This window comes from Palaemon carinicauda, chromosome 24 (assembly GCF_036898095.1).
Source record: "Palaemon carinicauda isolate YSFRI2023 chromosome 24, ASM3689809v2, whole genome shotgun sequence".
NCBI lineage: Eukaryota > Metazoa > Arthropoda > Malacostraca > Decapoda > Palaemonidae > Palaemon > Palaemon carinicauda.
In genome coordinates, this window is record NC_090748.1 from 62605897 (window position 1) to 62631727 (window position 25831).

At 45.9% G+C, this 25831-nt stretch overlaps 1 protein-coding gene across 1 annotated transcript in view; it reads left to right on the top strand.

The window, feature by feature from the left end:
• The window catches only part of Tmlh (Trimethyllysine hydroxylase), a 184889-nt gene that overhangs the window by 154567 nt on the left and 4491 nt on the right, over positions 1–25831 (top strand). The window contains exon 8 of the mRNA XM_068348137.1: positions 2179–2312. Coding sequence (XP_068204238.1) covers positions 2179–2312 — 134 coding nt within the window. The remainder of the gene's footprint in view (positions 1–2178; positions 2313–25831) is intronic.

The following is a 25831-nucleotide window of genomic DNA, read 5'->3' on the forward strand; positions in this document are numbered from 1 at the left end:
CGGATGAGGACACTGATATTGGTTCCGCAATATATACAAGCCTTGAGACCGTTTGTATTCTCAGTGTATACTTATGTTTGTTCATATAATATATGCTACCTTGAGGCCCCTTTTCCAACATCTAAAAATGACTCTTCCCTACAGGGGGCAGGAAGCACTAACATTGTTATGCTTAGTGATAATGACGGATAACGGTAACATCATTTGTCTCATTTGGCCCTTTTGGCCGTAGAAATATTGTCCCAAGGTTAAGGCACTGATGAAAATCCACAGATACATTAATTCTCTGGTATGCTTCCATCAGGACGTCATGGCTTGAGCCCAAAAAACGGTTTTGAGCGAAGCGAAAAATCTATTTTTGGGTGAGCGGGCCATAACGTCCTGATGGACCCATCCTTCTTTTCTATGAAAAGAACTTCACGGTTTCCCTCCCTGAACTACTGTATCTGTAGCACCATGCTCAATGCTGCAAGGGATGACCGCCAGAGGGAGTTGGCGCGGTTGTGATACGATAGTAGTAGGGGAACCAGGGTAACCTCTATTGCGGCTACCCTTCTAATTCTGCCACGTATCTCCCTCGAAGCGTAAAGGCTATTCGGGGTACAGATTGCCATGTGGCGTGTCAAGAATACGTCCCCTGATTATATACGATACCCTTGAGAGTAATCTTAAGGGTACTCACGCCAGAAGTTAGAATTCTGTGAAACATTTGGTTTGATTCTCTGGGAATATCACTGTAGTCATATATACCCTTGGGAAGCTACTAAAGGAACCTTCCATCAGGACGTCATGGCCATCTCACCCAAAAATAGATCTTTCGCTTTGCTCAAAATCCATTATATATACATATACATACATATACTGTATATACATATATATTGTATATCTTGTTGTATTATTATTACTACATGTATGTACTTTCGGAAACATTAAAAGACTACTATTCCTTTTTGCGTGTCCTTTCTTTGGACCTGCTATCTATATGAAATTAAAAGTAGTGTATAAAAAGTTTTTAGCCATCCTATTATAGACTTCGGTCTTTTAATATACTGGAGAAAAAGTTCTTTATAGTGAGTGGGACTTTGCTATTGATTTACAGTACTTTGTTCCTACTTTTGTACAAACTTTTTGCTTACTCTCATCGTTCAGTACCATAGATACCAATACTGTAGGAAGTATGCTTATATCTAAGGAGTTACAAGATTAAAACTCTTCTGGCCACAACTGAGAATTATAATTCTCTGGTACACTTCCATCAGGACGACATGGCTCGAGCCCAAAAAAACGGATATTGACAGAGGAAAACTTTATTTTTGGGGTGATAGCTATGTCGTCCTGATGGCCCGCCTGTTACTTTTCCATCCCCTTCCATTTCTCTGCCCGGGACCTCGCGTCATGTGATGGCTGCTCCTGGAATTGTGTTAGTTGTATCACATTGAGATTGGGAGCTGTAACGGCTCTCCTGCCCACGTATCCTACCCTCACCTTTCCTTCGAGAGAAGGTTTAACTCTGTTTGAGGAAGAATAACCTCGGCTTGTTATTAACATGTCCCTGATTTAGACACGATATATCTCAGGATATTTGCTCCGGAGGTCAGAACTCTGTTGATACCTTGGAGGTAAATTTCTCCGGTATATCATTCACAGAAATATCTCAAATAGAAGCTGCTAGTGAGGAACTTCCATCAGGATGACATGGCTCTTTAATCCAAAAATAGATTTTTCCTATGTCAAAATCCGTTATTTAATACTGTGGGTTATACAGTTCTCTGTATTACAAATGACTGACTATACGAATCTCCAGGGCCAACTGTATTATAATACAATTCTGGTTTGTTTCTTTTCATTTCAACATTGAAATTGAGCATTATTATTCAGTTTCAAAATTAGACTAAAAAGCCATCATTGTTCTGTACAGTATTATGAAAACTGAATTTACTGTTAACAATAAAAGAAGAGTACCTGTATCTCTTAAATTTCAGAAGTGGTAAGCAAAAATTTAGTTTTACTGGAGACAACATTTAATCCCAACAAGGAGTAGAAATTTATTGGTTTGACTATAATGTGAAATAGAAACTCATTTACTATATTTTTGTAGTTTACTGTGTTGATTGACATAATCCATATTCTATTTTACTGACTTGCATTATCACATTTAATCTATCTTAATTGTTGCAGATATAACATCTATGACCGAGCACCTCTTACAAGTATCCCAGTTGAAAGAATGCAGGAATTTTATCTTCACATGAGAAATCTTGGGAAAATAGTACGAAATCCTAAAAACGAGTATTGGTTAAAACTACAACCAGGTATGATATTTGGTATTTTAAATTTTATTTAACAGGAGTTTTATAGTAACTGCATGCGTAATTTACATGTAAAGGAGGTCTCTACCTTCATGAAAGTAAGTTTCTATTAGTATATTCATATTGCACATAGTAAATATTTACCATTTACAGTCCGACATCTTTGACTCCAGAACCTTGCTTGATTAATGATTTTGTTAATTTATTGGAGGTCACTCTGTAATGCACCTCAGAATGACTAGCAAAACACAGCAATATACAGTACCTGTAACTTGCTAATTGCTGTATACATATCCTGTTCTTCCAACAGCATTGGATGTGTATAAACATAAGTTATACATGATAAGATGTAAATTAAGTGACTGAATTGATAAAAAATAAGAAATGTAAACTGAGCACAGTCTGCAAAAACACACATGTCTTGTCTTCAACCATGTACATTACAGGTATGTACAGTACAGTAATGAGCTTGTTGTCTCTTTTCTTGACTTAGCTCATAAGATATGTGGGATATGTTCTAACATTTACAATGTTGAAGTATCTATGACCAAAATAGCTTTATACTGAAGTAACACAAATAACTCAACCCTGTTGCTTTAAATTAAACTATTATTAACAAGTCAAGGGGGTTAGTAAAAGTAGTTTCGCTTGTTTAAATCTTTAATTTTTCCTAATAATAGGCTTTAGAAATGACAAAAACTTTAATTTCTCGAAAGACATTTAAGAAAGATTTTCCTGTCTACAAAACATCAAGTTTATCTGGGTTTTTCATAGTTAATCTGTCATTACTTCAAAGGGTAGAATTTGAATCAATGACTAACTTCCTGTTTCAACTTGAACTAAAGTTTGCTATTCTTCTATTAAACAATTTATATTATGATACCAAAGCTCATGTAACTTGAGATAAAAACTTATATGTTTTTCTTTAAGAAATAGTTTTATAACAACCAAAGTAACAAGCAAGGGAAAGATTTCCATTATAGTTGGATTTAGTATTTTTTTCCACTGCACATCGTAGCTTTACTGAGGTAGTAATTGTTATTAGATATCATAGTTACTTTCTATTTGATTTCATATAGTAATCTATCTTTTCAATTATGCTCAGTGCTTATTTTTCTCTTCAATTAAATTTGTTCCGACGCGATATACAAACCTCGTAATCATTTGATATAGGAATTTGCTCCAGCTCAGCTGAAACAGCCAATGAGAAAGAAAACCAGGCAGTTCTGCTGATTGGTTGGCTGGCAGTATGGGGTGGAGCTTAGCTCCCCCCCCACCACCCCCCAGCCCGCTTTCCTCATTAACTCGCTTCGGCTCAACGTAGATGGTTGTGCTACTCTCCTCTCTCTACACTGCAGCCTTTTGCCTTCTCTTGTACTTGTGTACTACTAGTTGCGTGATTGTAATGGATGAGAAAAGTACAGTACTCGGGTGCTGCAGTAGGTGGCTTTTGTCCCCTCCTGTAGACCCGCACACGCTCTGCGCAACATGCAGGGGAAAACCTTGCTCTCAAGGTTCTCCTTGCCGTGAGAGTGAATCCTGGTCGCCCTTGCAGTGGCAAGCTTTCGAGAATTGATGTAAATATCGCTGGAACTATAAAGCTTCTTCTGCTTCGGAGAGCTCGCCTCTTTCGAAGAAGAAGAAGAGTGGGGAGCTGGTGCAAAGTGTGTCATCTCAAGAAACTACCACAGTGAAGTCTGCTCACCCCCTCTCCGAGTCGGAGTGTGTGAGTATGATTTTGAGAGGCTCTGATTCACAGCTTGTCGGGGATTTTTTGGGTTTCGCCGGGAAGCGGGTGACCTTAGTGCTCCCGCTACTTCGGCAATCTCGACGGACACCCGACAGATGGTTGGACCGTCTGATATGGATGACAACACGTTACCTGGTAAGATGGGGGAACTTTGGGCGTCTATCGGATTATCAGGTAAACCTGATTTGGATTTGTTAAAACGCCGTTTAACTCTGGCGGACGAGATTGAACGACATTTGAATGACCCGATTGATGATGAAAACATGAATGTATCTGATTTGCAACTTTATCAACTCCCATGTTCCCTGATGCCCCTGTTGATGCTGACCATGTTCCTGTTAAAGCATTTGTTCCTGGCAAAATGCAAACTTTTTACAAGGGTAAAATAACTGCTGGACTCCCTGTTAAAACAAGGGAGAGTAAGATTTCTTTAACCACTGCTGGCAAAACCTTTATAGCTTTGCCCGCAAGTCAGTTAAAATTAAAATCTGCCAAAACTCCTACAGAGACAATATGTTTTTCGGGTTCACCAAGTTTACCGACCACGGCTCTTCCTACGGACATGGCTGAGGTTGTTCATCCTCGTCTAGTGTCGTTTGCTGTTGCCTCGACCACTGTTCCAGTACCTCAGAGGGGGCACAAGAAGAGGAAGCATGGGCGGTATTCCTTTTCTAGTTCCTCCTCCTCTCTCTCCTCCTCTTCGTCTTCATCTTCTGGACTCTGACTCTTCTCCCCCAAGGAGAAAGAGGAAGGGGAAGAAGAGGAAAGCGAAAAAGGCCAGGAAGGCCAGTTGCAGTCGAAGTGACATGACACCACGAGACACCTCTTCTCCTCCGGAGGAAGAGGGCGACGTGCGAGATTCCCGCCGGAGAAGAGGGCGACGTGCGAGATTCCCGCCGGAGAAGAGGGCGACGTGCGAGATTCCCGTGTTCCCCGCGCTAGTGGGATTGTTCACAGCGAATCTCGCGCAAGGCCTCCATGCACGACAACCGCGCTCGAGGGCATATGTATCGTCTCCCAGAGCATGGTGACGGGGTCCTCGGGCCCCTGATCTACTGCTGAGACACGAATTGAACTGCCCTTGAGCAGGGAAATGAGAGTCCTGGCTATTGCACGAGAAACCTCAGCTGTGGTCTCGTGAATAATCCATGGTACGCACAACTACCTCCACGGGGGTAGCCACGCGGACCGACTCCACGACTCGTGTGTCGCGTGAGCAGGGAGCAGGCCCAGAAAGCCGCCCACTCAACCCGCGCGACTCCGGCCCAGCATGGAGCTACCTCGCGGCCCAGCCCGCAGCATGGGGGCCGGTCGTGCATGACCAGGCTAGCTCTCACGCATACCAGCCGCGCGAGATACAGCCAACCCCCATGCTTCCTGGCCATGAAACAGGTGAGGCCGAGTGCACCACTCGCGCAAATAATCTGTCTACACCTCCTGGTGTGAGCGCTGCAGTTCCTAGCGACCGCGCTCGCGCTCGAGCTCCTTCGGGAGCTTCATGGGGCTCGCAGCAACCAGTCACGCACTCGGTCGCAGTGGGAACCTCGATGCATTCCATTGGGGATGAATCCTGCCAGGGTCCTTCCTTGACTCCTGAATACACGCCTGGTTCGGTCTTAGGGCCAAAGCAAGGGTATTCATGGGGGATGTTATCACCCGTGTAGCATGGCGCTTCCCTTACACCTACGGATGTAGCGGGACCGAGGGATCAGCCACTTCCACAGCCTTCACCGGCGGTGGAGACGGAAGATCCTGAGGTGGAGTCGCTGTTCCTAGAGGTCATTAACCTCATGCATGAGATTAATGGCCTCAGGGCTCCTTGCGGTAGTGTCTGAGGATAAGTGTACAGCCTTGGAGATCCTATGGGGAGCTCCCGAAGGCAGTTCACGGCCTATCACACTACCCTGGTCGAGACAGGCTGCTTGAGCATTGGACCGAGTGAGTGACCAGATCGCAGGACCTGGTGACTCGCTTAAGAGCCAAGGTTCAAACAAGCTTCTCCCTCAACCACTCCAGCGACAGAAGAGGTACTATGTCACAGAGTCTTTTGTGCCTTGTCCTCTCCCTCTCGACCCCGCGGTCGGAGCGCTTGCTGGGGGTTCCTCGGTCAAGAGCTTGAAATCCCAGAGTGTCTCCTCGGCCTCTGAGATTTCAACTATGGAGTCCATCTCTGTAGTTGCTCTCAATGCTGCTTCGTGGCTCGAGCACCGGTGTGGTACGGCCACAATGTTCGCGCGGGACACCAAGCTCGCTACCCCCGAACACATGGAGCAGTACAGGAACCTGGCTTTGTCTGGTGGGAAAGCTGTTGCTTTTCTCTTGCACCAGCTTGCTACCCAGTATGCCAATCTGATCCTCAAAAAACGTGAGGCAGTAGCTGCTCGTTTGGCAAGACAGATTGGTTCAGGAGAGGCCCTGGCACTCAGAAACACTCCTATTAGAGATGCAACTTCTCTCTTTCCACCAGAGGAAGTTCGGGCCGCGCGGGATAAATGGTGCCTCAACTTGAAGGACTCCATTATCCCCCAGGCTGTGAGTTTCAAGGAAACTGGTCCCGCGAAACCGTCCGCAGCCAGGCCGAGTCAGGCCAGGCCCACGGGAAGTAGTAAGGGTACCGCTAGTCCCGCTCCTGTGCAGCCGAGACCTGCTCCTGTTCAGAAGGGTTCTGCCCCCAAACAGACCTTTCAGCCTCCCTCGGGAGTTCCTCCACATCGGGGAAAGAACAGGGGCAAGCGAGGGAAAGGGAAATGCTGAGTTTGGCTTTCCCCTTCCCATGCAGCCGAAGGTAGGGGGATGCCTATCGCGCCATTGGGCAATGAGACAGCACCTCGGGGCCAAGGATTGGGTAGTGTTGACCCTTCATGAAGGGCACAAGCACCCATTCGTGCTTCATCGGCCCCCCCTATCCTCCACTCCAATAGCGTTCCACACGTATGCTCCAACATCGCCGAAGGCTCTGGCCTTGGAGGTGGAGGTCCAGGAAGTGTTGGAGAAAGATGTGCTAGAAGTCGTACACAATCAGTCACCAGGGTTCTACTGTCATCTCTTCCTTGTTGAAAAGGCGACAGGAGGGTGGAGACCGATCATCAACCTTTCGCCATTGAACAAGTTTGTTCAGCAAACTGCATTCAAGATGCTAACAGTTCGCACTGGGCTGTTAGCCATCAGGCAGTACGACTTCATGCTTTCGATAGACTTGAAGGATGTGTACTTTCAAGTACAAGTTTATCGGTCGTCTCGAAAGAACCTCCGATTCACCTCCCAGGGCACGTTGTACCAATTCAAAGTCCTGTGCTTTGGACTGTGCACAGCTTCCCAAGTTTTCACGCCAGTGTTCACGTCGGTAGCAGCTTGGGCTCACTCGAGGGGCATCCGCCTACTGATGTACCTCGATGACTGGCTGATTCACGCTCCCTCGCAGGAGCAGTTGATTCAGGATTGAGACTCGCTTCTGGCAGTTTGTCGCGATCTGTGGATCGTGGTGAATTACGAGAAGTCAAACCTCATTCCCAACCAGAAGGTGAAGTATCTCGGAATGCTGATCGACTTGGCAGCAGCTTGTGTTTTTCCCTCGGAAGAACGGATCAGCAGAGTCAGAGAGGTTGCGCAGCCATTTCTGTTGCAGGAACAACTTCCAGCCCTCCAGTGGCAAGCTCTTCTAGGTCTCCTCTCCTCGCTGGAGAAGCTTGTTCCTTTTGGGCGGATCCATCGCCGTTCTCTTCAGCGGTGCCTAAAGGAGCAGTGGTCGGCAGCCACCAATCCTCCCTCTCGTCCGGTCCTCATGGAACGCTAGGTAAGGGAGGATCTCCTTTGGTGGCTAAACGAGGAGAATCTCATGAGAGGGTTTCTCATAGACCCTCCTCCACCTCAGTTCCGTCTGTTCACAGACGTGTCCACAGAAGGTTGGGGTGCACACCTGGACGACTTAGTTGTGTCAGGTGTGTGGTCGGAAGAGGAGAAACACCTGCACATCAACGTTCTGGAAATAATGGCAGTCTCGAGAGCACTCTTTCTTTCCCAGCACTCGGTAGTGCTGATGAGCGACAACACATCCATGGTCGCTCTCACGTCCCTTGCAGCAGTTGACAAGGTAGGTGTTTCTGTGGGCAGAGAATCAACACGTAACCTTGTCAGCCAGGTACATTCCAGGCAAGACAAATGTTCTGGCAGACGCCCTAAGTCGCAAAAACCAGGTAATAGGGGCAGAATGGTCTCTTCCCCCTTGGGTCGCGAGTCGAGTACTCGACCTCTGAGGAGAACCATGCATCGACCTATTCGCAACACGGCACAACGCCAAGCTTCCCGTGCTTTGCTCTCCGGTACCAGATCCTGCGGCTGCATAGGAGGGCGCACTGCAAAATCCTTGGGATCTACTGGATTGCTACGCGTTTCCTCCCTTTTGCTTACTTCGCGCAGTTCTGTCCCGGGTTCTAGTAACCCCAGGACTCAGGATGACTCTCATTGCTCCACTATGGCCACACATGGAGTGGTTTCCAGATCTGTTGTCGCTCCTGGTCAAGGCACCGAGAGAGCTACCACACGGGCCCAATCTCCTTCGGCAACCCTTGTCGAACAGGTACCACTAGGCGGTGCAGTTGCTCAGATTATCCAGCATCTCCTCAGAATGCGAGGCTTTTCGGGCTCGCTGCGAGAGAGATGTCAGGGTACCTTAGAAGATCCCCCTCCTCAGTCTACCAGGGGAAGTGGTTGGTCTTCTGTGATTGGTGTAGTGGAAGGGGTATCTCTCCGGTTGCAGCCTTTCTGGTTCAGATCGCAGACTTCCTAGTCTTTCTTCGCAGAAATAAGCTCCTGTTGGTTTCTGCCATTAAAGGGTACAGGTCTGCCCTTGCAATGGTGTTCCATCTGAAGGGCATAGATATCTCCAACGCCCAAGAGATTTCTATGCTAATTAAGAGCTTCGAACAGTCATGTCCCCCGAGGGAACTTCGAGTTCCCCAGTGGGATGTCACTTTAGTTCTTGGGTCTTTTACTCGTGCTCCGTATGAACTCTTGAGCCGTGCCTCAGATAGGCACTTAACCCTTAAGACCGTTTTTCTGCTAAGACTGTTTTTCTGCTAGCCTTAGCATTGGAAAAGAGAGTCAGGGAGTTACACAGCCTCTCTTGTTATGTCACTCACACAGAGGGTTGGAAGGAGATCTCCTTGAGTTTTGTGCCAGAGTGTGTAGTCAAGACTCAGAACCCAGGGATCCGCGATCCCAGGTTCGAGGCCTTCACTATTCCTTCCTTACCAGATGCGGTGAGTGGCGGTTCAGGTGAGAGGCTTCTCTGTCCCGTCAGGTGTCTCCGGCGCTATCTTAAGCGAACTCGTCATCTCAGGCCTGAATATCGACGACTCTTAATTAGCACCGGCAGAGCCTAGAGGGAGATGTCGAGGAACACGATATCCTTCTGGTTCCTTGAAACCATCCGCAAGGCGTATGAGACTTCCTCAAGAGTCCAAGCACCAGCGAGGGTTAAAGCTCACGAGATCAGGGGCATTGCCCCCACGCTCACTTTCAAAAGAAATCTTGCATTGGGCAAAGTGCTAAAGGCTGGTGGTTGGAAACGCCAGACCACCTTTACAGCCTTTTACTTGAGGGAGTTTACGCACAAGTCCTTGGAAACCTTTGCACTTGGCCCTGTGGTAGCGGCTCAAGCTATTGTCTGACCTCTTCAGTTCCTCCAGGACAGAGAAGTCTCTTGTCTTGATTTTATGGTATGTTTGGCAGTGTGAAAGCAGTCTGCATGTGATCTGCCTTTCTCTCTGTCTCCTCTCTTGGAATTCCATACATCAAGGCAAGTCTTCCCTGGTAAGATTGCTAGAGTTTGTTTACAGGTATTCCTCTCCCGTCTTCTGCTAGGCAGGGAAGACGGTGGATGTATAAACCCTTTGCCTTTTGGTTTTGGAGGTTCATCCAGTCACTTTGACTCTAGAGTCGAGTGTCTCTTACAGTCACGCGCTCAGGTCGCGCGATGCTCTTACACATCGCGCGGTGGCTCCCAGTCTCTTAGACCCCACCATCATCATGTCGGGTCAAGAGACAGGGGTAGGTGGATTTAGTCCTCTGCTCTCATTCGAGACCAGGTCTATATCCGGGCAGTTAGCTGTCCACAAGCAGCAAAGGCAGACCTCCCACCAACCAGTGAGTCTTCCTATTTTAAATGATTACGAGGTTTGTATATCGCGTCGGAACAAATGACAATTTGTCCTAAATTGTATTTTTCCTAGCTATACAAACCCGTAATCATTTAATATAAATGCCCGCCTCTACCACCCCTCTCATGTTCCACATTGAGCCTAAAGTGTTTGAATGAGGAAAGCGGGCTGGCGGTGGGAGGGGGGGGGGATTCACCGGGTACTTTGATAACGGCTCCCCTTTCGCTCGCCACTCTTCCCCCTCAAAGAGTTAAATCTATTCAGGGTGAAGATAGCTATGTGTCGTATCAAAAAATATGTCCCCTGATATTATGCGATATCCTTAAAGATATATTAAGGATACTCGCGCCAGGAGTTAGAATTCTGGAGACCTATGGTTAATTCTCTGGGAGTATCACTGTAGCAAATATCCCTTGGAAAGCTACCTAAAGGAACCTTCCATCAGGACGACATGGCTATCTCACCCAAAAATAGATTTTTTGCTTTGCTCAAAATCCGTTTTTTAAAGAGTATTGCAGTATTTACTCTATATGATGGAATAAAGAGGGTAGTCACTACCTACCCATGGATTGGATATGCACATGCATGAATAGTTACTTTTTACAGTGCTATTCTATTTTTGTCTCTAAAACAAAAGAATGCTCATGTCTGGAGGACATTGGAACCAAGATTGATGGGTTTGTGTAAAAAACGGATTTTGAGCGAAGCGAAAAATCTATTTTTGGGTGAGATAGCCATGTCGTCCTGATGGAAGTTCCTATAGGGTAGCTTCCTTGGGTATATTTGACTACGGTGATATTCCCAGAGAATTTACCTTAAGGTATCCAGAATTCTAACTACTGGAGCGAATATCCCTAAATAAATTTAACCAGGGATATCGCATAATATCAGAGGACGTATTCATCGCATAATATCAGAGGACGTATTCTTGACACGCCACATAGCAATCACACCCCGAACAGAATTAACACTTCGGGGGGTCAAAGTGGCAAGAAAACGAAAAACGAGAATGAAAGGAGAGCCGCTAACAAGGCACCTCTCCTATCTCGCTTCCAGTGCGTACATAGCGCCGCCAACGGCGCCATCTGTATTCTTTGTAGCGATACACAAGGCGTATGAGACTTCCTCAAGAGTCCAAGCACCAGCGAGGGTTAAAGCTCACGAGATCAGGGGCATTGCCCCCACGCTCACTTTCAAAAGAAATCTTGCATTGGGCAAAGTGCTAAAGGCTGGTGGTTGGAAACGCCAGACCACCTTTACAGCCTTTTACTTGAGGGAGTTTACGCACAAGTCCTTGGAAATCTTTGCACTTGGCCCTGTGGTAGCGGCTCAAGCTATTGTCTGACCTCTTCAGTTCCTCCAGGACAGAGAAGTCTCTTGTCTTGATTTTATGGTATGTTTGGCAGTGTGAAAGCAGTCTGCATGTGATCTGCCTTTCTCTCTGTCTCCTCTCTTGGAATTCCATACATCAAGGCAAGTCTTCCCTGGTAAGATTGCTAGAGTTTGTTTACAGGTATTCCTCTCCCGTCTTCTGCTAGGCAGGGAAGACGGTGGATGTATAAACCCTTTGCCTTTTGGTTTTGGAGGTTCATCCAGTCACTTTGACTCTAGAGTCGAGTGTCTCTTACAGTCACGCGCTCAGGTCGCGCGATGCTCTTACACATCGCGCGGTGGCTCCCAGTCTCTTAGACCCCACCATCATCATGTCGGGTCAAGAGACAGGGGTAGGTGGATTTAGTCCTCTGCTCTCATTCGAGACCAGGTCTATATCCGGGCAGTTAGCTGTCCACAAGCAGCAAAGGCAGACCTCCCACCAACCAGTGAGTCTTCCTATTTTAAATGATTACGAGGTTTGTATATCGCGTCGGAACAAATGACAATTTGTCCTAAATTGTATTTTTCCTAGCTATACAAACCCGTAATCATTTAATATAAATGCCCGCCTCTACCACCCCTCTCATGTTCCACATTGAGCCTAAAGTGTTTGAATGAGGAAAGCGGGCTGGCGGTGGGAGGGGGGGGGGGGGGGATTCACCGGGTACTTTGATAACGGCTCCCCTTTCGCTCGCCACTCTTCCCCCTCAAAGAGTTAAATCTATTCAGGGTGAAGATAGCTATGTGTCGTATCAAAAAATATGTCCCCTGATATTATGCGATATCCTTAAAGATATATTAAGGATACTCGCGCCAGGAGTTAGAATTCTGGAGACCTATGGTTAATTCTCTGGGAGTATCACTGTAGCAAATATCCCTTGGAAAGCTACCTAAAGGAACCTTCCATCAGGACGACATGGCTATCTCACCCAAAAATAGATTTTTTGCTTTGCTCAAAATCCGTTTTTTAAAGAGTATTGCAGTATTTACTCTATATGATGGAATAAAGAGGGTAGTCACTACCTACCCATGGATTGGATATGCACATGCATGAATAGTTACTTTTTACAGTGCTATTCTATTTTTGTCTCTAAAACAAAAGAATGCTCATGTCTGGAGGACATTGGAACCAAGATTGATGGGTTTGTGTAAAAAACGGATTTTGAGCGAAGCGAAAAATCTATTTTTGGGTGAGATAGCCATGTCGTCCTGATGGAAGTTCCTATAGGGTAGCTTCCTTGGGTATATTTGACTACGGTGATATTCCCAGAGAATTTACCTTAAGGTATCCAGAATTCTAACTACTGGAGCGAATATCCCTAAATAAATTTAACCAGGGATATCGCATAATATCAGAGGACGTATTCATCGCATAATATCAGAGGACGTATTCTTGACACGCCACATAGCAATCACACCCCGAACAGAATTAACACTTCGGGGGGTCAAAGTGGCAAGAAAACGAAAAACGAGAATGAAAGGAGAGCCGCTAACAAGGCACCTCTCCTATCTCGCTTCCAGTGCGTACATAGCGCCGCCAACGGCGCCATCTGTATTCTTTGTAGCGATACACAAGGCGTATGAGACTTCCTCAAGAGTCCAAGCACCAGCGAGGGTTAAAGCTCACGAGATCAGGGGCATTGCCCCCACGCTCACTTTCAAAAGAAATCTTGCATTGGGCAAAGTGCTAAAGGCTGGTGGTTGGAAACGCCAGACCACCTTTACAGCCTTTTACTTGAGGGAGTTTACGCACAAGTCCTTGGAAACCTTTGCACTTGGCCCTGTGGTAGCGGCTCAAGCTATTGTCTGACCTCTTCAGTTCCTCCAGGACAGAGAAGTCTCTTGTCTTGATTTTATGGTATGTTTGGCAGTGTGAAAGCAGTCTGCATGTGATCTGCCTTTCTCTCTGTCTCCTCTCTTGGAATTCCATACATCAAGGCAAGTCTTCCCTGGTAAGATTGCTAGAGTTTGTTTACAGGTATTCCTCTCCCGTCTTCTGCTAGGCAGGGAAGACGGTGGATGTATAAACCCTTTGCCTTTTGGTTTTGGAGGTTCATCCAGTCACTTTGACTCTAGAGTCGAGTGTCTCTTACAGTCACGCGCTCAGGTCGCGCGATGCTCTTACACATCGCGCGGTGGCTCCCAGTCTCTTAGACCCCACCATCATCATGTCGGGTCAAGAGACAGGGGTAGGTGGATTTAGTCCTCTGCTCTCATTCGAGACCAGGTCTATATCCGGGCAGTTAGCTGTCCACAAGCAGCAAAGGCAGACCTCCCACCAACCAGTGAGTCTTCCTATTTTAAATGATTACGAGGTTTGTATATCGCGTCGGAACAAATGACAATTTGTCCTAAATTGTATTTTTCCTAGCTATACAAACCCGTAATCATTTAATATAAATGCCCGCCTCTACCACCCCTCTCATGTTCCACATTGAGCCTAAAGTGTTTGAATGAGGAAAGCGGGCTGGCGGTGGGAGGGGGGGGGGGGGGGATTCACCGGGTACTTTGATAACGGCTCCCCTTTCGCTCGCCACTCTTCCCCCTCAAAGAGTTAAATCTATTCAGGGTGAAGATAGCTATGTGTCGTATCAAAAAATATGTCCCCTGATATTATGCGATATCCTTAAAGATATATTAAGGATACTCGCGCCAGGAGTTAGAATTCTGGAGACCTATGGTTAATTCTCTGGGAGTATCACTGTAGCAAATATCCCTTGGAAAGCTACCTAAAGGAACCTTCCATCAGGACGACATGGCTATCTCACCCAAAAATAGATTTTTTGCTTTGCTCAAAATCCGTTTTTTAAAGAGTATTGCAGTATTTACTCTATATGATGGAATAAAGAAGGTAGTCACTACCTACCCATGGATTGGATATGCACATGCATGAATAGTTACTTTTTACAGTGCTATTCTATTTTTGTCTCTAAAACAAAAGAATGCTCATGTCTGGAGGACATTGGAACCAAGATTGATGGGTTTGTGTAAAAAACGGATTTTGAGCGAAGCGAAAAATCTATTTTTGGGTGAGATAGCCATGTCGTCCTGATGGAAGTTCCTATAGGGTAGCTTCCTTGGGTATATTTGACTACGGTGATATTCCCAGAGAATTTACCTTAAGGTATCCAGAATTCTAACTCCTGGAGCGAATATCCCTAAATAAATTTAACCAGGGATATCGCATAATATCAGAGGACGTATTCATCGCATAATATCAGAGGACGTATTCTTGACACGCCACATAGCAATCACACCCCGAACAGAATTAACACTTCGGGGGGTCAAAGTGGCAAGAAAACGAAAAACGAGAATGAAAGGAGAGCCGCTAACAAGGCACCTCTCCTATCTCGCTTCCAGTGCGTACATAGCGCCGCCAACGGCGCCATCTGTATTCTTTGTAGCGATACACAAGGCGTATGAGACTTCCTCAAGAGTCCAAGCACCAGCGAGGGTTAAAGCTCACGAGATCAGGGGCATTGCCCCCACGCTCACTTTCAAAAGAAATCTTGCATTGGGCAAAGTGCTAAAGGCTGGTGGTTGGAAACGCCAGACCACCTTTACAGCCTTTTACTTGAGGGAGTTTACGCACAAGTCCTTGGAAACCTTTGCACTTGGCCCTGTGGTAGCGGCTCAAGCTATTGTCTGACCTCTTCAGTTCCTCCAGGACAGAGAAGTCTCTTGTCTTGATTTTATGGTATGTTTGGCAGTGTGAAAGCAGTCTGCATGTGATCTGCCTTTCTCTCTGTCTCCTCTCTTGGAATTCCATACATCAAGGCAAGTCTTCCCTGGTAAGATTGCTAGAGTTTGTTTACAGGTATTCCTCTCCCGTCTTCTGCTAGGCAGGGAAGACGGTGGATGTATAAACCCTTTGCCTTTTGGTTTTGGAGGTTCATCCAGTCACTTTGACTCTAGAGTCGAGTGTCTCTTACAGTCACGCGCTCAGGTCGCGCGATGCTCTTACACATCGCGCGGTGGCTCCCAGTCTCTTAGACCCCACCATCATCATGTCGGGTCAAGAGACAGGGGTAGGTGGATTTAGTCCTCTGCTCTCATTCGAGACCAGGTCTATATCCGGGCAGTTAGCTGTCCACAAGCAGCAAAGGCAGACCTCCCACCAACCAGTGAGTCTTCCTATTTTAAATGATTACGAGGTTTGTATATCGCGTCGGAACAAATGACAATTTGTCCTAAATTGTATTTTTCCTAGCTATACAAACCCGTAATCATTTAATATAAATGCCCGCCTCTACCACCCCTCTCATGTTCCACATTGAGCCTAAAGTGTTTGAATGAGGAAAGCGGGCTGGCGGTGGGAGGGGGGGGGGGGATTCACCGGGTACTTTGATAACGGCTCCCCTTTCGCTCGCCACTCTTCCCCCTCAAAGAGTTAAATCTATTCAGGGTGAAGATAGCTATGTGTCGTATCAAAAAATATGTCCCCTGATATTATGCGATATCCTTAAAGATATATTAAGGATACTCGCGCCAGGAGTTAGAATTCTGGAGACCTATGGTTAATTCTCTGGGAGTATCACTGTAGCAAATATCCCTTGGAAAGCTACCTAAAGGAACCTTCCATCAGGACGACATGGCTATCTCACCCAAAAATAGATTTTTTGCTTTGCTCAAAATCCGTTTTTTAAAGAGTATTGCAGTATTTACTCTATATGATGGAATAAAGAGGGTAGTCACTACCTACCCATGGATTGGATATGCACATGCATGAATAGTTACTTTTTACAGTGCTATTCTATTTTTGTCTCTAAAACAAAAGAATGCTCATGTCTGGAGGACATTGGAACCAAGATTGATGGGTTTGTGTAAAAAACGGATTTTGAGCGAAGCGAAAAATCTATTTTTGGGTGAGATAGCCATGTCGTCCTGATGGAAGTTCCTATAGGGTAGCTTCCTTGGGTATATTTGACTACGGTGACATTCCCAGAGAATTTACCTTAAGGTATCCAGAATTCTAACTCCTGGAGCGAATATCCCTAAATAAATTTAACCAGGGATATCGCATAATATCAGAGGACGTATTCTTGACACGCCACATAGCAATCACACCCCGAACAGAATTAACACTTCGGGGGGTCAAAGTGGCAAGAAAACGAAAAACGAGAATGAAAGGAGAGCCGCTAACAAGGCACCTCTCCTATCTCGCTTCCAGTGCGTACATAGCGCCGCCAACGGCGCCATCTGTATTCTTTGTAGCGATACACAAGGCGTATGAGACTTCCTCAAGAGTCCAAGCACCAGCGAGGGTTAAAGCTCACGAGATCAGGGGCATTGCCCCCACGCTCACTTTCAAAAGAAATCTTGCATTGGGCAAAGTGCTAAAGGCTGGTGGTTGGAAACGCCAGACCACCTTTACAGCCTTTTACTTGAGGGAGTTTACGCACAAGTCCTTGGAAACCTTTGCACTTGGCCCTGTGGTAGCGGCTCAAGCTATTGTCTGACCTCTTCAGTTCCTCCATGACAGAGAAGTCTCTTGTCTTGATTTTATGGTATGTTTGGCAGTGTGAAAGCAGTCTGCATGTGATCTGCCTTTCTCTCTGTCTCCTCTCTTGGAATTCCATACATCAAGGCAAGTCTTCCCTGGTAAGATTGCTAGAGTTTGTTTACAGGTATTCCTCTCCCGTCTTCTGCTAGGCAGGGAAGACGGTGGATGTATAAACCCTTTGCCTTTTGGTTTTGGAGGTTCATCCAGTCACTTTGACTCTAGAGTCGAGTGTCTCTTACAGTCACGCGCTCAGGTCGCGCGATGCTCTTACACATCGCGCGGTGGCTCCCAGTCTCTTAGACCCCACCATCATCATGTCGGGTCAAGAGACAGGGGTAGGTGGATTTAGTCCTCTGCTCTCATTCGAGACCAGGTCTATATCCGGGCAGTTAGCTGTCCACAAGCAGCAAAGGCAGACCTCCCACCAACCAGTGAGTCTTCCTATTTTAAATGATTACGAGGTTTGTATATCGCGTCGGAACAAATGACAATTTGTCCTAAATTGTATTTTTCCTAGCTATACAAACCCGTAATCATTTAATATAAATGCCCGCCTCTACCACCCCTCTCATGTTCCACATTGAGCCTAAAGTGTTTGAATGAGGAAAGCGGGCTGGCGGTGGGAGGGGGGGGGGGGGATTCACCGGGTACTTTGATAACGGCTCCCCTTTCGCTCGCCACTCTTCCCCCTCAAAGAGTTAAATCTATTCAGGGTGAAGATAGCTATGTGTCGTATCAAAAAATATGTCCCCTGATATTATGCGATATCCTTAAAGATATATTAAGGATACTCGCGCCAGGAGTTAGAATTCTGGAGACCTATGGTTAATTCTCTGGGAGTATCACTGTAGCAAATATCCCTTGGAAAGCTACCTAAAGGAACCTTCCATCAGGACGACATGGCTATCTCACCCAAAAATAGATTTTTTGCTTTGCTCAAAATCCGTTTTTTAAAGAGTATTGCAGTATTTACTCTATATGATGGAATAAAGAGGGTAGTCACTACCTACCCATGGATTGGATATGCACATGCATGAATAGTTACTTTTTACAGTGCTATTCTATTTTTGTCTCTAAAACAAAAGAATGCTCATGTCTGGAGGACATTGGAACCAAGATTGATGGGTTTGTGTAAAAAACGGATTTTGAGCGAAGCGAAAAATCTATTTTTGGGTGAGATAGCCATGTCGTCCTGATGGAAGTTCCTATAGGGTAGCTTCCTTGGGTATATTTGACTACGGTGATATTCCCAGAGAATTTACCTTAAGGTATCCAGAATTCTAACTACTGGAGCGAATATCCCTAAATAAATTTAACCAGGGATATCGCATAATATCAGAGGACGTATTCATCGCATAATATCAGAGGACGTATTCTTGACACGCCACATAGCAATCACACCCCGAACAGAATTAACACTTCGGGGGGTCAAAGTGGCAAGAAAACGAAAAACGAGAATGAAAGGAGAGCCGCTAACAAGGCACCTCTCCTATCTCGCTTCCAGTGCGTACATAGCGCCGCCAACGGCGCCATCTGTATTCTTTGTAGCGATACACAAGGCGTATGAGACTTCCTCAAGAGTCCAAGCACCAGCGAGGGTTAAAGCTCACGAGATCAGGGGCATTGCCCCCACGCTCACTTTCAAAAGAAATCTTGCATTGGGCAAAGTGCTAAAGGCTGGTGGTTGGAAACGCCAGACCACCTTTACAGCCTTTTACTTGAGGGAGTTTACGCACAAGTCCTTGGAAACCTTTGCACTTGGCCCTGTGGTAGCGGCTCAAGCTATTGTCTGACCTCTTCAGTTCCTCCAGGACAGAGAAGTCTCTTGTCTTGATTTTATGGTATGTTTGGCAGTGTGAAAGCAGTCTGCATGTGATCTGCCTTTCTCTCTGTCTCCTCTCTTGGAATTCCATACATCAAGGCAAGTCTTCCCTGGTAAGATTGCTAGAGTTTGTTTACAGGTATTCCTCTCCCGTCTTCTGCTAGGCAGGGAAGACGGTGGATGTATAAACCCTTTGCCTTTTGGTTTTGGAGGTTCATCCAGTCACTTTGACTCTAGAGTCGAGTGTCTCTTACAGTCACGCGCTCAGGTCGCGCGATGCTCTTACACATCGCGCGGTGGCTCCCAGTCTCTTAGACCCCACCATCATCATGTCGGGTCAAGAGACAGGGGTAGGTGGATTTAGTCCTCTGCTCTCATTCGAGACCAGGTCTATATCCGGGCAGTTAGCTGTCCACAAGCAGCAAAGGCAGACCTCCCACCAACCAGTGAGTCTTCCTATTTTAAATGATTACGAGGTTTGTATATCGCGTCGGAACAAATGACAATTTGTCCTAAATTGTATTTTTCCTAGCTATACAAACCCGTAATCATTTAATATAAATGCCCGCCTCTACCACCCCTCTCATGTTCCACATTGAGCCTAAAGTGTTTGAATGAGGAAAGCGGGCTGGCGGTGGGAGGGGGGGGGGGGGATTCACCGGGTACTTTGATAACGGCTCCCCTTTCGCTCGCCACTCTTCCCCCTCAAAGAGTTAAATCTATTCAGGGTGAAGATAGCTATGTGTCGTATCAAAAAATATGTCCCCTGATATTATGCGATATCCTTAAAGATATATTAAGGATACTCGCGCCAGGAGTTAGAATTCTGGAGACCTATGGTTAATTCTCTGGGAGTATCACTGTAGCAAATATCCCTTGGAAAGCTACCTAAAGGAACCTTCCATCAGGACGACATGGCTATCTCACCCAAAAATAGATTTTTTGCTTTGCTCAAAATCCGTTTTTTAAAGAGTATTGCAGTATTTACTCTATATGATGGAATAAAGAGGGTAGTCACTACCTACCCATGGATTGGATATGCACATGCATGAATAGTTACTTTTTACAGTGCTATTCTATTTTTGTCTCTAAAACAAAAGAATGCTCATGTCTGGAGGACATTGGAACCAAGATTGATGGGTTTGTGTAAAAAACGGATTTTGAGCGAAGCGAAAAATCTATTTTTGGGTGAGATAGCCATGTCGTCCTGATGGAAGTTCCTATAGGGTAGCTTCCTTGGGTATATTTGACTACGGTGATATTCCCAGAGAATTTACCTTAAGGTATCCAGAATTCTAACTCCTGGAGCGAATATCCCTAAATAAATTTAACCAGGGATATCACATAATATCAGAGGACGTATTCATCGCATAATATCAGAGGACGTATTCTTGACACGCCACATAGCAATCACACCCCGAACAGAATTAACACTTCGGGGGGTCAAAGTGGCAAGAAAACGAAAAACGAGAATGAAAGGAGAGCCGCTAACAAGGCACCTCTCCTATCTCGCTTCCAGTGCGTACATAGCGCCGCCAACGGTGCCATCTGTATTCTTTGTAGCGATACACAAGGCGTATGAGACTTCCTCAAGAGTCCAAGCACCAGCGAGGGTTAAAGCTCACGAGATCAGGGGCATTGCCCCCACGCTCACTTTCAAAAGAAATCTTGCATTGGGCAAAGTGCTAAAGGCTGGTGGTTGGAAACGCCAGACCACCTTTACAGCCTTTTACTTGAGGGAGTTTACGCACAAGTCCTTGGAAACCTTTGCACTTGGCCCTGTGGTAGCGGCTCAAGCTATTGTCTGACCTCTTCAGTTCCTCCAGGACAGAGAAGTCTCTTGTCTTGATTTTAGGGTATGTTTGGCAGTGTGAAAGCAGTCTGCATGTGATCTGCCTTTCTCTCTGTCTCCTCTCTTGGAATTCCATACATCAAGGCAAGTCTTCCCTGGTAAGATTGCTAGAGTTTGTTTACAGGTATTCCTCTCCCGTCTTCTGCTAGGCAGGGAAGACGGTGGATGTATAAACCCTTTGCCTTTTGGTTTTGGAGGTTCATCCAGTCACTTTGACTCTAGAGTCGAGTGTCTCTTACAGTCACGCGCTCAGGTCGCGCGATGCTCTTACACATCGCGCGGTGGCTCCCAGTCTCTTAGACCCCACCATCATCATGTCGGGTCAAGAGACAGGGGTAGGTGGATTTAGTCCTCTGCTCTCATTCGAGACCAGGTCTATATCCGGGCAGTTAGCTGTCCACAAGCAGCAAAGGCAGACCTCCCACCAACCAGTGAGTCTTCCTATTTTAAATGATTACGAGGTTTGTATATCGCGTCGGAACAAATGACAATTTGTCCTAAATTGTATTTTTCCTAGCTATACAAACCCGTAATCATTTAATATAAATGCCCGCCTCTACCACCCCTCTCATGTTCCACATTGAGCCTAAAGTGTTTGAATGAGGAAAGCGGGCTGGCGGTGGGAGGGGGGGGGGGGATTCACCGGGTACTTTGATAACGGCTCCCCTTTCGCTCGCCACTCTTCCCCCTCAAAGAGTTAAATCTATTCAGGGTGAAGATAGCTATGTGTCGTATCAAAAAATATGTCCCCTGATATTATGCGATATCCTTAAAGATATATTAAGGATACTCGCGCCAGGAGTTAGAATTCTGGAGACCTATGGTTAATTCTCTGGGAGTATCACTGTAGCAAATATCCCTTGGAAAGCTACCTAAAGGAACCTTCCATCAGGACGACATGGCTATCTCACCCAAAAATAGATTTTTTGCTTTGCTCAAAATCCGTTTTTTAAAGAGTATTGCAGTATTTACTCTATATGATGGAATAAAGAGGGTAGTCACTACCTACCCATGGATTGGATATGCACATGCATGAATAGTTACTTTTTACAGTGCTATTCTATTTTTGTCTCTAAAACAAAAGAATGCTCATGTCTGGAGGACATTGGAACCAAGATTGATGGGTTTGTGTAAAAAACGGATTTTGAGCGAAGCGAAAAATCTATTTTTGGGTGAGATAGCCATGTCGTCCTGATGGAAGTTCCTATAGGGTAGCTTCCTTGGGTATATTTGACTACGGTGATATTCCCAGAGAATTTACCTTAAGGTATCCAGAATTCTAACTCCTGGAGCGAATATCCCTAAATAAATTTAACCAGGGATATCGCATAATATCAGAGGACGTATTCTTGACACGCCACATAGCAATCACACCCCGAACAGAATTAACACTTCGGGGGGTCAAAGTGGCAAGAAAACGAAAAACGAGAATGAAAGGAGAGCCGCTAACAAGGCACCTCTCCTATCTCGCTTCCAGTGCGTACATAGCGCCGCCAACGGCGCCATCTGTATTCTTTGTAGCGATACACAAGGTGCTACAGATACTGTATTGTAGGGAGGGGTCCTGTAGCCCTTTTTAAGAAAAAGGAAGGGTGGGTCCATCAGGACGACATGGCTATCTCACCCAAAAATAGATTTTCCGCTTCACTCAAAATCCGTTTTTTGGGCTCAGGTCATGTCGTCCTGATGGAAGTATACCAGAGCATTACTGTATCTGTGGATTCTCAGATCGTGCCGTACTCTCAAGAAAGTATTTCCTGGTCAGCCTAAACCTAGAGACCTAAGATGTTACCGTCATACATCATTTCATCTAAACATAGACCATGTTAGTGCTTCCTGCCCCCTACAGGGAAGAGTCATACTAGACTCTGGAAAATGTCTGGAGGAGTACATATACCTATGTTTGAATAACAGACAAGCCAGTATAGTGGTCTCACCCAATATTATGTAAAGTAAAGTTTGTAAAAGAACCGCTTGCGTCGATATGAAATACCGACAATTTCCCCGGTGTGCCGTTCTATTACTGGATTGGACAAAGGTTTATATCCGAATAGGAAGAAATTTGTATATCCGCCACCGTCCCTATAGGGCATGAAGTCCTCCCTACTAGGGGAAAGCATAAACCAATGAATGTTTGCTTGTAGTGAGGAACAATCTTTAGGATAATTCATGTTACAATTATTCATAATTTAAAGTAATGCTAAACCATTTTCAAGTAAAAGGACACAGGCGAATGAGACGCAAGGTTCACAAGAACTAGTTTATTGACAATCAATAAAAATAAAAATAGGTTAATCAGCAATTATACAAGTATAAGAAGTGGATAACTAACAAATAAGCATAAGGATCATAGTAAGCAGAAAAATCGTTTCATCTGAAAAGAAAGAATATATGCGCCACTTTTTAATATTGAGATATTAAAATCGTAAAAGTCTGTCTTACTATTCAATCACACTGGCGTTGGAAACGCTTGGCACACGTGTCTGCACTTATGCTTGGTTCACCTTTGTTTATGGAACAGTCAATGAGGACACCTTAGTGACCTAACACTTAGTCTGTAGAACAGTCCGTGACTACACACCCACCCTTGAATTAATTGTCCCAATTAATTTCACTGTTCCTCGCAGAGTTAAACAGTAGGTTTGACGTCACTACCTACTGCTACCACAGACCTCTTCAGTTGCTCCACTTGCTTTGCATAGTGTCTAAAGAATACTCTGGAAGACTTCCAGCCAGTGTATGAGCGAAGATGTTCAAAATCCATGTTATTAAAGAAATTTATGGACGAGGCAACTTTTCTCGGATCATGACCTGCGGGTGTACTATCTGGATCCGCTCTGCAAATAAAATAGGTGATTTTCGCCCTTAGTTGTTTCAGAGATAAATTTGAGCCTGATGTTTCTCCCCTAAACAGCTGACCTCCCCTAAAGTCTGAAGTCCTACGAAGATAGACCTTTAACACTCCACTGGACATAGAGATGCATCTTCTTTCAGAGGGCAGATTCTCCAGGGACCCCACCTGTTGGTGGGTAGCTCGTTCTCGGCAAGAAACGTTGGGTCCAAAAAAAGGTTTAGTTCTCCCCCATCTAAGAACTGAACATGACCTTGCTCTCTCGCGAGGGCTACTATTTCTCTAACTCTAGCCCCCAAAGCGAGTGCAAACAGAAATATAACTTTTTGGGTCAAATCCTTTAGAGCACGCTCCTCATTGTTCAACAGCGAAACAAAATGAAGAACCTTATCTAGAGACCATGAAATGGGTTCCGGAGGTGCTGATGGTCTGAGCCTAGCACAGGCCTTCGGAATTTTGTTAAAAATGTCGTTAGAGAGGTCGACCTGGAAGGCATATAGAATAGGTCTTGTCAAGGCGGACTTACACGTTGATATTGTGTTGGCTGCTAAGCCTTGACCATGGAGGTGGATGAAGAATGATAAGCAGAAGTCTGTCGAGATCTTTTGTGGATTCTTCGCCTTGACAAAGGACACCCACTTCCTCCATGATGACTCATATTGTCTTCTGGTGGATTTGGACTTATATTCCTCTAAAAAGTCTATACTGTCTCTTGATATCCCAAAACGCTTTCTCACTGCTAGGGAGAGAAAATCATGACCGCTTCACTAGGGAAGAGGTCTTTACCCCATATGCAAGAGGAGATTAATTTCCTTGGTTCGTGCCTCACTGCAGCCGAGGCGAACACGAACTCCCTACTAGCTTTGACGAGGCTGTAAAGGTCCTTCGTCACTGTGGCCAGATGTGTTTTGGCCACTACCATAAACATCTCTTGAGCCTTGGGGTCACTTGCCATCGTCTCCAGAGTCGTTTGCAGAGACATTGAAGCGGCAAGTCTTTCTTTTGTCTCTTGCTCCCTACGCAAGAGAAAATCAGACAACTTCGGGAGGTCTTCACCGAACTGACGTCCGGCAATATCGGCTTCCAACTTCCCGACTGAGAAGGTAAGATGGACGTCCTTCCAGTCTTTCTGGTCCATGGGTAAGGCCAAGGACAGAGGTTTACACTCCTCCAAGGAGGGACATGGTTTACCTGCCTCGACCGCTTTCAAAACAGCCTTAAATCCCTTTTCCATAAAGGGAAAGGCTCTGGTAGGAGAGGCCACAAAGGAAGGATGCTTCTAACTCAAAGCAGGTACCTTTGAGTTTGTGAAGCCCCTCTCCTTCAGTGAGCTTGACAGTAAAGCTTGTGCTTTAGTGTGGTCAAAAACTATGACCTCCTTCGGCTCCGTCTCTTCCTTTGAGGCTGGCTCCTTCCTAAGACGGACATAGCAGTCCGGGTACGACTCCTTGCTGGGCCAGAATTCCACCTCCTCGAGGGGAACTGAGCCCAATTTCTCCGAAATGACGATCTTCCCTGTTGTCATAGGCATGTGCTCGGCACACCTCCAAGGATTGGCATCCGAGCACAAGGTAAGGTCCTTCACGTTGAGCTTCTTCTGGGGCCCACGTGATGCTGCAAGTCTTCGCATCGCCAACTTCATTGCAGCTGCCTTCTCATTATTCTCTTTCTGCATTTGCTGTATCATTCCAACAATGGAAGAAAGAGTCCTTCCCAGATCCTCTGGGATAGCAGACGATGTTGAGGGAACAGGTTCAGGGGCCTGAACCAGAGTAGCCGACTCTTCGTCGAATTCTTCCTCCTCAATATCCGGAGCCTGGGTCAGCTCCTCTTCCTGGTCTTCTGCCAGAAGGTCCTTTTCGGCGTATTTGGACACCTCAGACATCCTATCGTCCAGTTGGATGTCTTGTAGGGCGTCCGAGACTTCAGAATCCACCGGAATCTGAACCAGAGGTATCTCCGCTTGAGGCTGGGGAATCACTGCATCCGCTGATGCCTTGGGGAAAAGGTAAGCCCTCATCTCGCTTGGAAGATAGGGGCCAGAAGTATTCTTCTGGAAGCCCCTCACCCAGGTTCGAAGCTTTTAACTCGCTGTGTCCCTTGACTCCGCCGACTTAGGGGTGTCAAACGCCTCGGTAACCAGGTTAGTGTAAATCGTACATACCTGCGGGTCCCAATACCGGAGATCACCTTTGGAGACTGCGCATGCTGC